Genomic DNA, 12,429 nt, shown 5'->3' with positions numbered 1-12,429 from the left:
TAACATGAAGCCTCGCCATGCGACGAAACGTTGAACAGGGCACAGGCGAGAGCCAAAAGGAGTAAGGAAGAAGACAAAGCCATATCTACCGCAGGAAGCACGCCGACAGTCTGCTCAGCAGAAGAGACTGGGAGAACAATACTTGGGGGAATCAGGAGGCCTTGCGATGACTTCATTTTATAAGTTGCGACCTCACAAGCCGAGCGTGGTGAAAATCGAAAAAGGGTACAGCTGAGGGGCGAATTACTCATTACTGCGTTTGCATATAAGGGGCGAAATTTGCTCCACCCTTTCAAAGTTTTGTAGCTTCCCAAAACGGGATTCCAGCCTCCGAGGAGCCTATCATCAGAGAAAATACGGAGAGCGGTGGTGGCCTACCATGTGCGCTGTACGCCACAGCGGCCAAATTTCAGCCTCCCTCGTCGTGAACGACGTGCATCCGTTCTTAGGAAGAGCAGTTTGTGTGCCTGCGTGACAGATCGATGTGCGCGGACCCTTTTGCTCAGGGCCTCAGGCACTCGAGTCATTCTGGGCCTGAAGGCACCCCTTAATCGACCAAAACACGTCATGGACTAAAAACTCGACACAGAAAAAGAAGATCCCTGATAATTGGGCCAGAGGCCTATCCGGAATCCGGACGTTTTTGGCCAGATTTTGAACTCTATGCCAGATTTTGTCCGAACGTTTCGACCCCAACCCTCGCTGAGGCCGGGTGAGTGGTACGGACGTCGAACCTTCGACGAAAGCGGGCCTGATTTTTGTCCGGACGTCAGCGGGGGCAGGCGCCTGGCCGACCGACCACATGATATCGTCCTATGTCGGCCCGCCCGAGACTAATTGAAAGGGCAACGCTAAGATAAGATCGACGAATAGCATGTTTTAGGTGTTTCAATATTGCTTGTCTTACTTTGATCAGAGATGTAAACTTGTGGAATAAGAGAGATTACAAAGTTAGAAGCTGCGTTTTGTTACAACTAATAGCTGGCTTATTGCGCGAGTGAAACTTGCGTCGGTTAACATTGCCGCCCTCGCACTCAGCACGACTGACGCCATCCAAGCCATTGACCAGTCTGCAGTGACTGGAAAGGAAGAAAATATCCTGCTGATGATGCGCCGCCAATTGTCCTTGCTGCCAGGCAAGCTGCTCTTGCCATACCTGTTGCCTATGCACACCTTCTCTCTGATCCCCTCCCCCCTGTATCAGCCCTGCTCGAAGGCAATTTCCCATATACGGCACCAATCAGTAGTTGCACCAATATATTACTGTCTGTATCATTGTTACTAGTATCCAAAACGGTTTTTCGCTATGTACAAAGGAGAAAATGCAGGTTTGAAAGCCTGCCGGGCGAGCTTGGGGGTGAGCGAAAATTCGCTGGGCCTGCCCGTAGTCCGGACGTTTTGGGGGCCGGAGGCCCCGAGGCCTGATTTTGTCCGAACGTTTTGACCCAAAATTGCCCCTCCTGTCCAGACGTTTTTGGCAAAATTTTGGAGGGCCCGAACAGGCATCTGACCCAATTATCAGGGGTCCTAGAAAAAGAGGAAGAAAGCCATGCGGACACGCACCGAGCCGTAGCCTATGAAACTGGCCTTAATCCGATCTACAGTCGAAACATGCATGAACAGTGGAAGGGACGAGTTTCAGTAGTTCCTCGATCGCTTGAAGGCGATATGCAATGATATTCAAGGGGATGTTTCGCGCTGTAGGGCCTGTCCTGAACAGTGTTAATATTGATATCAAGCACCGTGTAGGCAACGTGCTTTATTACTTACAAAGTTGTACGGTGTTGATAGTCTCCCCAAACCGAATGAATGGACGCAAGAAGATGCCAGCAGTGAACGATGCAGGTTATTAGGCGCTATGATCCAACATTGTTAAAGCTGCGAGCTGTGGTGTGGGTGGACAGCATGGTGCTGAGGGAGTACCGCGAGAATAGCTATGGCCAGACCTTACCATCGTCAGCCGGCGACGCGGGAACTCCTTCAAATTCTCGCCCTGCTCTGAGAATTTGTCGAAAGCCAGAAGTTAGACCGCAGATATGGGCTTACACAATTCGGGAGGGGTGAACGCGCTCGCTGCCGTTTTCCGAGGTTCGGGATTAATGCACTGGAGTCTGGGGCGGAAATGAGTTCTCATTGCGAGCTCAGGCCGGCTGAAACCGAGAAAAAGGCCGAACGAGAGCTGCACACGATCTGGACAAACCAGGCCGGAATTCTCGGGACAGGACGGTGACGGCCGCACGAGCTTTTGCATTGCCATGAGCGACTTAGCGGTCATCGATCATCTGTTACTGAACCAAAGTTTTGCCTTCCAATTTGCCTTCCAAAATATCAATACGGCATCCAGCCTTAGACGTACTCCACCACCTACCCGTCTACCTCATCTGAATTTGCACGCAGACTCGGCTGGACCAAACTGTGCTCCAGCCTCTCCCGACATGTCAATGCCCTGCTAAGAGCCATGGTGGCATGCAAAGTCAGTTGCCTGCAGGACAGAGACGAAAATAAAGGATGTTATGGGAAGAAAATTGCAGCCAAGTGAGCACCAGCCACGAACACACCAGCCTCAAAAGCAGCCGCTACGAGATCAGCCGCCACGAAAACAACTTCCGAGAAAACATTAATTGTGTAGCGGAGCGAAGCCGTCCCTTGTTATCCGAAAAAGAAAGCCCTGCTATCGTCCCATGAGTCTGATTTCAAGCCAGCGTAATGGTGCGTATACAACGGCCGCGAAGCCAGCAGCAAGCTCGAAGCCGAGGTCGGCACCAAACAAACCGCCGGCAGCTTTGCCTATCGGTCCTGTGTACCAGACTTCGGTCATGCCGACGACGGCGCCAGCAACACCACAACAGCCCGCGACAATACCGGCTACACCAACGGGGAGGCTGGATATACTGTGAGCACACGAGCAGCGTTGGAGTGTTGCAGGTGACACTTACCGACTCGGTGTGTCCCAATCGTCGAGGTTGTACCCTCCGAGCGGCCCGTTGGGACGACGGAAGATGAAATGCTCCTCGGCAACGATGACTATGAAGAACGCTGTCCAGTAACTGAGGATACTCAAGAAGTTGGACAAGATCTCGGAGAAGTGTTCGCGACCAGCGACGCCGGCGACGGTGTATATGACAAAGGCAAGGAACACCCAGAAGAAGCGTGGGACGATGGCAAAAGGGCGGCCAAGGGCCTGCATCGACAGGCCGGCGGAATAAGTGTTTGGGATGTTGTTTGCACTACGCAAGGACGCCTATCAGCACAACGAAGGTGGTGTTACTTGAACAGAACACGTACACGACCGACATCGCGAGCAGGACAAGGATAAACTTGCCTCCGCCTTTCCATGGGGAGAGTACCTGGCTCAGCAGACCACCAGTGCCACTATTCGTAAACGCGTCGACGTATGCCGGCTCAGTAATTGTCATCAAGGCAGCACCGAGGATCTCAACGAATGTGATCGGAATGAACAACCCTAAGAACGTGAGGATGAAAACGCGGACACTGGATGTATTGGCCGGCAGCCTGCAGTTGTAATCAGCTGCAACTGGTGCCCACTGGAATGCATCATGTCAAACTCAGGTGACGATAAACACGGAACTGTAGACTTACGCCGGTGACAGATCCAAAGACAATTCCTCCAAAGCTGAGAATGTCCGCAGACAAATTTCTGCCGGTGTCCTCGTTCGCCTTCTGAGCACTGATGTCGAAACCGGCGTGCCCACCAAGACCCCACAGGAAGAGCATGACGATGGACACAACTATCCAAGCGTACCGCTCGTAAATGTGCACGAGGTTGTAGCCAACAAAGCAGGGGATCAGACTGCAGATGCCAACGATGATGATGCCGACTACAAGGGGAAGGGTTCCTGGGTTAATCGACGCCAGTGTCTGACCACCGAGAATTACTGCCGTGACCGAGAAGCCAAGCCTAGGAGAATGCTTCAGTACGTCGCGCCGTAAGCATTACTTTATTGGCGCTTACTGCGTCAAGATATTCAAGACGGAGTAGATGGAGCCGCCGACGTAGCCTGAGCTATACCGAGTAATGATCATCGTTCGGAGGCCGGTCTTGGGACCCAGTATGGCGATAAACGACGTGCACACGGCACCAAGAGCGCCAAAGCAGAGGATCACCGCAACAGCATGCCTAGGTGTTGATCAGAACAAGAACGCAGCACGGGCGGTGGGTACATACGGGAGGGTGAGGGTGTAGAATTCCTGGGCCAAGACTCCGATTGGAATGGTCGTCAACACACAATTGACTGACCTATCGCCTCCATATCAACAACGATGACTCAAGACAAGTCACGCGACATATGAACTCACCACCACATCAAGAGGCTAACCAGCACGGTTTAGCGACAATGCGAACGCACTGTCAATAATTGACACGTACTTGTTCCACACGTTCTTGCTCTCCCTCTCGCTTTCCGGGACCCTCTCGACACCTCTCGCCTCAACACCACTAGCGAAGAGTTTCTGCATGATAGGCCCAAGCTTGCCGTACCGCGCGAGGCGGTTGGCGATGATCGGGTCGCCGGGAACAGCGTCGGCAACGACATCGTGGACGAAGCCCTTCTCCTTGTCGTCGTCGTAGCTTTCAGACATGGCAGCGACGGGAGTAGAGGGGCGGATGGCGTGAGTAAACTGTAGCCATTGGGCTCAATTTATGGCAAAATTTTTATCGGGTGAGTCGAATCAACATTCCTAACGCGTCGGAGACTGGTTGATGCCATGAGTTGCTCCCCTTATCTCGCCGCTCAGCGCTCAAGCGCTCAAGCGCGGATCAAGCATGTCTCGCAGCTCCGCATTACTTGTCAATTTTCCTGGGGTCTGTTGACCACCACACTTGGCTCTGAGATCCGGAAACATTCATTTTTTCTGCCGCAAAATGCGCCTTTTAGCGAATGGTGTGCGTTGATGTCACGGCCTTATCAGCCCTTCCGGTGGACATTTGACCGTGGCGTTCATGAGATCAGTCGACCACCCGGTTCTTTCGCCCTGTTCGCGTGGCTGAAATAGCTTAGACGCTCTAAGGCGGCCGCCGTATCTCTCGTGGCTGTCCTTGCAGCCTTGATAAAACGCCCTAAACATGAAGGAAAAAAAAGGTGCAATGAAAGCAGCTACAGTCAAATCGGCATCTATACAGGTGGCTTGTGCAAGAGAAAAAGGTATCGATACTTTCGCGCTACGAGTAACCATTCTTGTCCTGGTCTAGGCAGGGAATCCGTGCGCAGTTCAGGGCCTCAAAGCAACCCAGAACATATCCCAATTCGGTAGACCAGTGCCTTTAGATCCTAACAAGGACAAATAATAGTTACGGCCGTACAGGCCCGGGCTCGCGTTTCCTCTTGAAAATTAACCCTCGACGCACGGAACAGTCAATTGATCTCACGTTTGTGATCCTTTAAGACTAGTCATACAGTAATCGGGATTTGCTGCGTCGTCGACTATGGGGCCGAGAGCGTGGTACTCCAGGAACCGGGACGTGTCCCGCTGACACTCACCCCCTCGGCAGTACATCAACCCACTTCGAGCTTTCTCCGGGATCCTCGATTCCAACTTTCAACCTATCCCGGGCCTCATGTCTTGCCACGGCAAATGAAGCTCATTTATCGAACTCAGGTGAGCAATTTCCCCTCGCTGCTCTCTTTTTTCGGTCCTCGCAAACTTTGAGTTCTACAGCACGGCGGCATTGCATGCTGCATTAGGCTGTCGTGCTTCCCATACCTTGTCTCCAGGTGACTTGATGCCTTGCTGCCGTTCTCAGCGCTCCTTCTAAGTTCCTGCTAACTATGAACTCGTGGTCATAGCGTGGCTGGCCCTAGACCTGCATCCGTTCATAAGGGTTCGAGTGACGCATCCCCCCGGCTCATTCTTCTCTACTGCCTCCTCTCGCAGCCTACGTCCCCAGGCATCAGGCCTCAGTACTCAGTACTTAACGTCTGTAAGTCCCATATCTTATAGCGAACGCCCTGGCAAGCCGCTGCACTACGCGCTCCTCAGCCCAAAACAGACAAGGTTCCATCTATCGTGGGCGCCTAGGGACAATAACACGTTAGACCACTACTCTCATCGTACTGCGCTACGAGACCGTCTCTAACCTATCTTCTTCGTCTCCTGCTTCAACATCCCTCGGGCCCTCCTGCGACTCTCAATCCACCGCCTTCCAGGGTTCTCCTCTGCAATATCGCCACAAGCATTCGCAAGCAAGTGCGCCACAATCTGCCCCTTTACCCCGTGTAGTGTTCGTCGGCAGGCTACTGGCTTTCACTATGCCTCAAGCCATCTCTCCCCGCCACCCTTCAGGTGAGTTTTGACATGGGACTTGACTGGTCACACGACCATAGTCTCACTCGCGCCACCTTCTAGGGTCGGTGTTTCCATTCTCTAATCCCGGGCGACAAGCCGATCGCAAACCCAAGGCTCCCACTTCGAGAACGCAGGTATATACTTGAGATGGGATGAGATTTGAGCATGTCTGACATGGATAGCAGACAAACCCACGCAATTGGGATCCCAAGCGAGTGGCCAAATATTATGCCAAACACGGCCCTCCTGCAACGTCTCCGTTACTGGCGCAGATTGTCCTGGATAACAAGATTGATGGACATACGCTGTGTGACATACCAGAAGACCTCCTCTCAAGGTAAGTCGTGAACGTTCACCGTTACGCCGGTTTTGTGTTTTAAAGCGACCTTTTTTCGCGTGTTATAGAGTGGTGGAAGATGAACAGCTGGCGGAGGATTTAAGATCAACTGCACACGATTTCCGTGAGAGAGCAGGTGTGCCAGTCTCGCCAACATCTCGTCTACCTCGAGTGCAAGATATTGCGCAGTCACTAGCGCGCCTTACTGAACTTCCCGTGCCTTCGCTGACGAGATCTCCGGATCCCGTGGAGGAGCATCCACCGTCTCCAGCTACACCGCCACCCTGGGACTGGTCTGATGAAGAAGAAGACCCTGCACAACACTACATCGGCTTCGATGGCGTCCACAACTTCCTGCACTTCGGCTCCCCTTCGACCGCGCCCCAGCTGTTTCAGCCCCTCCTCACCGTATCGCCAGAAGCCACGTACGAGCTCTCTGCTCTCGACGTGCCCGATCTTCACAGAGCTGCAGAGTTTGCCTCGGCGGAAGTGGAGGAGGTTGCGGAGACTGACGTCGATGCTGTCGGCGGAGGAGATCACCCTGACCTAACCCCGACTCGGGGTGATCTCCCCAGCCGCCAGGATGCGCCGCCGAGCGCGACAGAAGAACGGCGGGACGTTGAGACCCCAGTAGAGGCGCCCGTGGTGCCCCAAGAGCGTCCGAAGCTTCGTCTCAACTCTCTTTCCAGCATTCCTTCTCGCCCAGACAGCTGCCCTCCGGGCGTTCGCCTTTCCACGTATCTCCCTCCTCGCGAGCCTCCCATCGTCCGGAAGATCTACATGGAAGAGGCTGTGCAAGCGGCACCTGAGGAGGAAGTGCGAGTTGTGTATACGTCAACTGCGATTCAGACGAGGTCTTTTGCGGAAGCCTGTGTGCAGGCAGAACCCGAGGTCCAGTCCGACGGACCAGCTGAACTCACATTGCTCGAAGGCGCCATGACTGCGGTCACCGCTCACGAGACGAATACGAGTGAGCCTGACGCTGAAAGTCCCGAGGATAAACTCCAGGAGCATGGTTCGAAAGGCTCTGAAGACCTAGTCGTTTCTCACCCACTGTCGTCAAGCGAGCCTACCTCCCAGTCTCAGGACGGGAGTAGTAATGCATCGAAGGACCAGACATTCACTAATGACACTGTTCAGAAGGTGTCGGAAGTGGAAAGTGGAAGAGCCGAACAAGCAGCCAAAGGCGCGGAGGGCAAGGGCCAGGACGTAGTCGGAACCCCAGAGCAGGGGTCAAGCAACGCGCGACAGGCTTCTGCTGAAGAGCCTGAAAACGCGGAGTTGTCGACCTCGGACGGTGTCCAGAACTCACTCAACGCACCGTCCCTACTCCGCGAATCGTCCCTCCCCCTGGCTCAGCCGTCGCCTATCACGCCTGGCATGCAGTCTGAGCTGAGGGCGGGCGTGATGGAGCCCGACACCCGGAAATATCGCCTCGCGGGATTCGCGTCCGGCACTGTAGGCGGGAGACGCGACAGCAGCTGGGCGTCGGGCCAATCGCCCTCGCCATTGCCCGCCATTTCCGAGGCCAAGCCTGCGGTGCAAGCTGCCTCTGGTGGCTCTACGCCCAAGCCCAACGCGTGGGGCAGGGGCCGACCCGCTGGATTGCGTGCTCCGGCTCCTGTTCGAACGTTCTCAAGCCCTGCGGATATCGAGCTCCGTTCCGTGCCTAACGCACAGCCTCCCGCCCAGAAGGCCAAGCGTACACAGTCTCAGGATTACACCAACAAGCCGTCGGTCATACCTGATGACAAGCGCGCTGCCGGCCTCATGTCACAGAAAGAGAGCAAAGGGGGCTCGGTCTCGTCCGGCGGCGTGAAGGGAGCAAGTTCGGAAAACACTAAGGACAAGAAGAAGCTCACAATCTCCGCTGCTACTGCTCACGATCAGTCACTTGTTACTCCAGATGTCGCGTCCGAACAGTCCGCCACGGCGTCGGACCCTTCCTTAACCCCAAATGCCCACTCCGACGTTCGCACCGCAGCAGGGACACAGAAGCCCTTGCCTCCGCCACCATCGCAGCAGGACAAGGCTCCCGAATCCGCGGGAGCAACAAACGAACCGCCGGCAGAGTCTACCGAGGGCAAGACCGACACACCTCAGCCCGTCTCGGCGCCAGCCGATGAAGGAGCAGGCGCTTTGTCTCAGGAAGACAAGACCGGTGATCACGAGGAGGTGGACCAACCGTCATTTGACGAACACGAAAAGCCTGAGGAGTCGATCCCGCAGTCGACAGGCTCAGGGACCGACGGTCATGAAGAGCCGACTCCACCAGTCGGCCAAGGTTCTGTGGACGCCAAGAACGCCTCTACCGCGTCTTCGGCGGAAGACGCGGGTGCACGCGGCGAGGAGGTGAATGGCGCTTCCGGTGCGAACGAACACCAGGACGAGTCCTCCCAATCTCACCATGAGGAGAGCGAGGGCTCCCGCGAGCACCAGGGCCCGAAGGAGAACGCTGAGCAGAGCGTTGCGCGAGGGGATTTCGACGTTGGGAGAGATCTGCATCCCACCGAGCCTGTAGTCTCGACTAAAGACTCGATCGACGAGAATGTCTTTGGTGAAAATGCGTGGGTGCCATTATCATCTGACGCGCCCGAGGACGAGGGGAAGGGACAGTCGTTAGATGCCGATGGCGACACCGGCGGCGCGACGGGCGACCAGGCTACGACGCATGCACAGCCTGCGACGGACCTGCCAGTGGGCTCCGCGACTCCTGGGAATCGCCCGCCTGAAGGCGAAGTGGATGGGTTCTCGATGGTCGAAAGACACGAGGTCAGCCCCCCTACCGCGCACCCCGGTGCCCCCACGCGTCCTATGCGGGACACACAGCGCCACGGTTCGCCGCGCGGCTGGGAGGATATCAGTATCGACGAGTTTGCCTCGGCGCGTAGCTCACTGGATGTGGATCTCGAGAAGGGAATTATCGCTCAGCCACAACCGACACAGGCGATGCCGAGGCCGGACGTGGCAGACAGGCTGCGCATCACGCTTTCTCCGCGCCGGCAAGACTCGCCCGCCACCTCGCGAACGCCGACCTTGCGCGAGCCACCCAAGGAAGAGACAAAGAGCTTCAGCTGGCTCGACAGAGGGAAGCATTTCTTCTCCGAGCTCGTTGAGAACGTCGCTTCTCCCACCACTCCTATGAGCGAACCAGAGACCCCAGGTGGTAGAGAAGACATCGACCTCGAGGGTGTGTTTATCGAACTGACCGACGCGGAGGTTGCCGCGTTGCCGAAACCCGAGAAAGATAAATACAAGAAAAAGCTGAGGAAACGCAAGAAGGCGCAGGAGAAGAAGGCTGAGAGTGAGAAAATAGATGCACTTCTTGCTACGAGTGCTCGGGGAAAGGCCTAATGAGTACTACTCTGTGAGACAGTACATCCCCCCTCCCGAACTTTGCGCGTATGCGATACCCCATATGCTTCGTTATGCAGATACCCTTGTAGCATGCATCTTCTACTTCTTCTATGTCACACAGTATCTCCCAGTTATATTATTGTGTTGAATGTTCTATATACGATACTTGAAATCCTAAAATATCGTGCGTAAGCAGTGCACTACTCATCCGAATTGGTGTCCTATGCACAAGCAGCTACATGGGTACGGCTCACCATACCAATATGCACGTAAGTCTCTAACAAGGCGCGACTCGCACCTCTCCACCTCCTTCTAAAATACTCTGCACCTGGCCTACCTCTGCGAACCACGTCCACCCTTTCTGCACACCCTGACTTCTTTTGACATACGGGTACTTCGCTTTCCTCCAGACACTCTTATACGGCAGGCCTTGGACGTGTAGGTGCAGGTGGTCAACGGAGTTGAACGGGGGGATGTGGAAGCCCATCATGCGCGAGGCAGCGGGCACAGAGAGTTCGCCGAGGAGGCTGTGGCCGATCTCGGACATACGTTGTACTGAGAACTCGAGCTGTCAGGATTTTCGCGTGTGCTAGGAAAGATAGGGACAAGACGCACTCATGGGAGCGTCCGACGGTTTGAGAGTCTTCACGCTCTCTTCCATGACGCGATCTCAGCATCTCATCGTATGCGCGTATGTTAGTGACTGACCGACATGTCTCTTCGGGATGACGAGTAAGTGATGCTTTGCCGCTGGACTGTGATCATTGAATACTATAAAAGTCTCGTCCTATACGCGCAGGTACACTCTCAGCCTCGTCTGACACACAATACGAAAGGCAGACGGGCGTACCTCCCAGACTACGTCAAAGCCCTTCTCTCGCGAGATGTCGCAGAAAACACATCCTGGAATGCGATACCCGGTGTCGCTTTCGTCATGTAGCCGTTTGCTGCCATCGTTCTTGCGGAGACCGCGGGTGAAGAGACTAAAAGCAGAGGCGAGCATAGAGGACTTGACCAAGCGCCCGACTCTCGCAGGGCCGAGATGTGAGATTGATATTCATTGACACTGAATCCATGTATGTACAGAGTAAAGTATAGAATTTACAGTATGCTTCCAAAATGTAGCATAGGGTTTAAGATACCGGCCAGAGCCACAATAGCAGTCAAGCTCTTCAGTCAAACGAAGCAGTTTGAAGCAGGCGAGACTTCGAGAGAGAGCAAAACACAGCGGTGGCAAGACAACCGAGTATTTTACCGTCCCATGATCCAGACAGTTTTGCGATCCTCCAAGGGCATGCCAGCCTTGTATTCAGCTTCATTGCGGGTGCGCTTGGCAGTCTTCTTCTTGCCCGTCGCGATGCGTACCTTCTCAAAGTAGACATATCTATGTGGTGATGCTCAGTCTTCCGTTTGAGAATCCAAGACAAGCAAGACATACGCGGAATAGTACGTGCCATTCGATGCACCGCCGGTGGGACCAGTCGCTTTCACTGCGGGAATAACGTCGATCTTACATAGTTGCCGAGCAGAAAGAACGGAGCGTACTGAAACGCTGATAGGAGTTGTTGTTGATGTTACCAATCGCCTGGAGCCAGTGTGTAACCTAGACAATCGTGTTAGCAGCGGCAAAGCTGGCCAATACCGAACTGGACTGACCTTGAAGCCGGGCTCCTTCTGCAAGAGACGGATCTTGCATCGAATTTCATTGCAGTCGTCACTGTGTACCGCAAATGGGTTAGATATCCTCAACACAAGGCTTTTATAATGACGCGTACAAGACAAGCACGCCTCTCTGTGGAGCTCATCATGAATAAGCAAATGAGCGGTAGAATCAGCGTCGCCATCTCACCTCGTCTTCTCCTGGCAGCTTCACCTCCCACCAGTTGTTAGGCGCATTGTCTTCAACTTTGGCCTTGCCTTTACCCTTCTTCGCGCCAGTCGACGAGCTTTCAGCAACATCAGAAGTACGCGCTTTCTTCATTGCAGGCCGCGCTTGGGTGGCGGCCTCTTGCTGAGACTCGTCTGCGGTAAGGTCAACGCTGGGCTCGAGGACGTTGGATTTGCGCTTGGGTGGCATATTTGTGGGTGAGGAGTACTGATGTAGTGGGGAAGGAGAGATAGGTGGGCGGACGGGTATATATCATGACGCTTCTATATATTGTCCCACTAAAGCTTGATACGCGCGGGTTATGTCGCGGCTAGGCCTGAATCATGGGCGTCTACAGGCCACCCTGTCAAGTGACCGCGTTGGGATGTGATGTCACGCGTCGTGCGCTTCAATATCGGTTTGTGAGAAATTGCGACGAGTCTGCCCAACGTGCGCCGCGATGAGCTCGACGCGCCGAGATGGCACGGCAGCTCAGAGAACCGTGGCAAGTCAAAGTATATACCCCGTCTGCTAAATATTCGTATCTCAGTACTCAGCGGTAAAT

General features: G+C 54.5%; 4 protein-coding genes across 4 annotated transcripts; 1 reads left to right on the top strand and 3 right to left on the bottom strand.

The window, feature by feature from the left end:
• Nucleotides 1–2,606: 2,606 nt before the first annotated feature.
• On the bottom strand, nucleotides 2,607–4,608 carry PHACADRAFT_252082 (uncharacterized protein). The gene is made up of 8 exons (XM_007393346.1): nucleotides 4,388–4,608; nucleotides 4,318–4,332; nucleotides 4,187–4,258; nucleotides 3,974–4,138; nucleotides 3,601–3,919; nucleotides 3,286–3,545; nucleotides 2,937–3,227; nucleotides 2,607–2,882 (listed from the first exon to the last, which is right to left on the bottom strand). The coding sequence occupies exons 1-8, from the start codon at nucleotides 4,597–4,599 to the stop codon at nucleotides 2,672–2,674; spliced, it is 1,545 nt and encodes a 514-aa protein (XP_007393408.1). The 5' UTR covers nucleotides 4,600–4,608; the 3' UTR covers nucleotides 2,607–2,671.
• Nucleotides 4,609–5,862: 1,254 nt separating this feature from the next.
• Nucleotides 5,863–10,191, top strand: PHACADRAFT_206921 (uncharacterized protein). Its single transcript, XM_007393345.1, has 4 exons — nucleotides 5,863–6,300; nucleotides 6,364–6,437; nucleotides 6,489–6,640; nucleotides 6,709–10,191. Exons 1-4 carry the CDS (start codon nucleotides 6,267–6,269, stop codon nucleotides 9,992–9,994), a joined length of 3,546 nt encoding a protein of 1,181 aa, XP_007393407.1. The 5' UTR covers nucleotides 5,863–6,266; the 3' UTR covers nucleotides 9,995–10,191.
• A 2-nt stretch (nucleotides 10,192–10,193) lies between these two features.
• On the bottom strand, nucleotides 10,194–11,000 carry PHACADRAFT_139706 (uncharacterized protein; the record flags this gene model as incomplete). The annotated part of the gene is made up of 4 exons (XM_007393344.1): nucleotides 10,194–10,552; nucleotides 10,613–10,651; nucleotides 10,706–10,784; nucleotides 10,848–11,000. 4 exons carry the CDS (start codon nucleotides 10,998–11,000, stop codon nucleotides 10,275–10,277), a joined length of 549 nt encoding a protein of 182 aa, XP_007393406.1. The 3' UTR covers nucleotides 10,194–10,274.
• A 38-nt stretch (nucleotides 11,001–11,038) lies between these two features.
• PHACADRAFT_206919 (uncharacterized protein) lies at nucleotides 11,039–12,181 on the bottom strand. Its single transcript, XM_007393343.1, has 6 exons — nucleotides 11,847–12,181; nucleotides 11,773–11,789; nucleotides 11,654–11,714; nucleotides 11,543–11,600; nucleotides 11,436–11,487; nucleotides 11,039–11,381 (listed from the first exon to the last, which is right to left on the bottom strand). The coding sequence occupies exons 1-6, from the start codon at nucleotides 12,072–12,074 to the stop codon at nucleotides 11,249–11,251; spliced, it is 549 nt and encodes a 182-aa protein (XP_007393405.1). The 5' UTR covers nucleotides 12,075–12,181; the 3' UTR covers nucleotides 11,039–11,248.
• Between the last annotated feature and the right edge of the window lie 248 nt (nucleotides 12,182–12,429).

This window comes from Phanerochaete carnosa (genome assembly GCF_000300595.1).
Source record: "Phanerochaete carnosa HHB-10118-sp unplaced genomic scaffold PHACAscaffold_3, whole genome shotgun sequence".
In the NCBI taxonomy this organism is placed as follows: Eukaryota; Fungi; Basidiomycota; class Agaricomycetes; order Polyporales; family Phanerochaetaceae; genus Phanerochaete; species Phanerochaete carnosa.
Note: the sequence above shows the minus strand (reverse complement) of the source record. Positions and strands in the feature narration are given on the sequence as shown.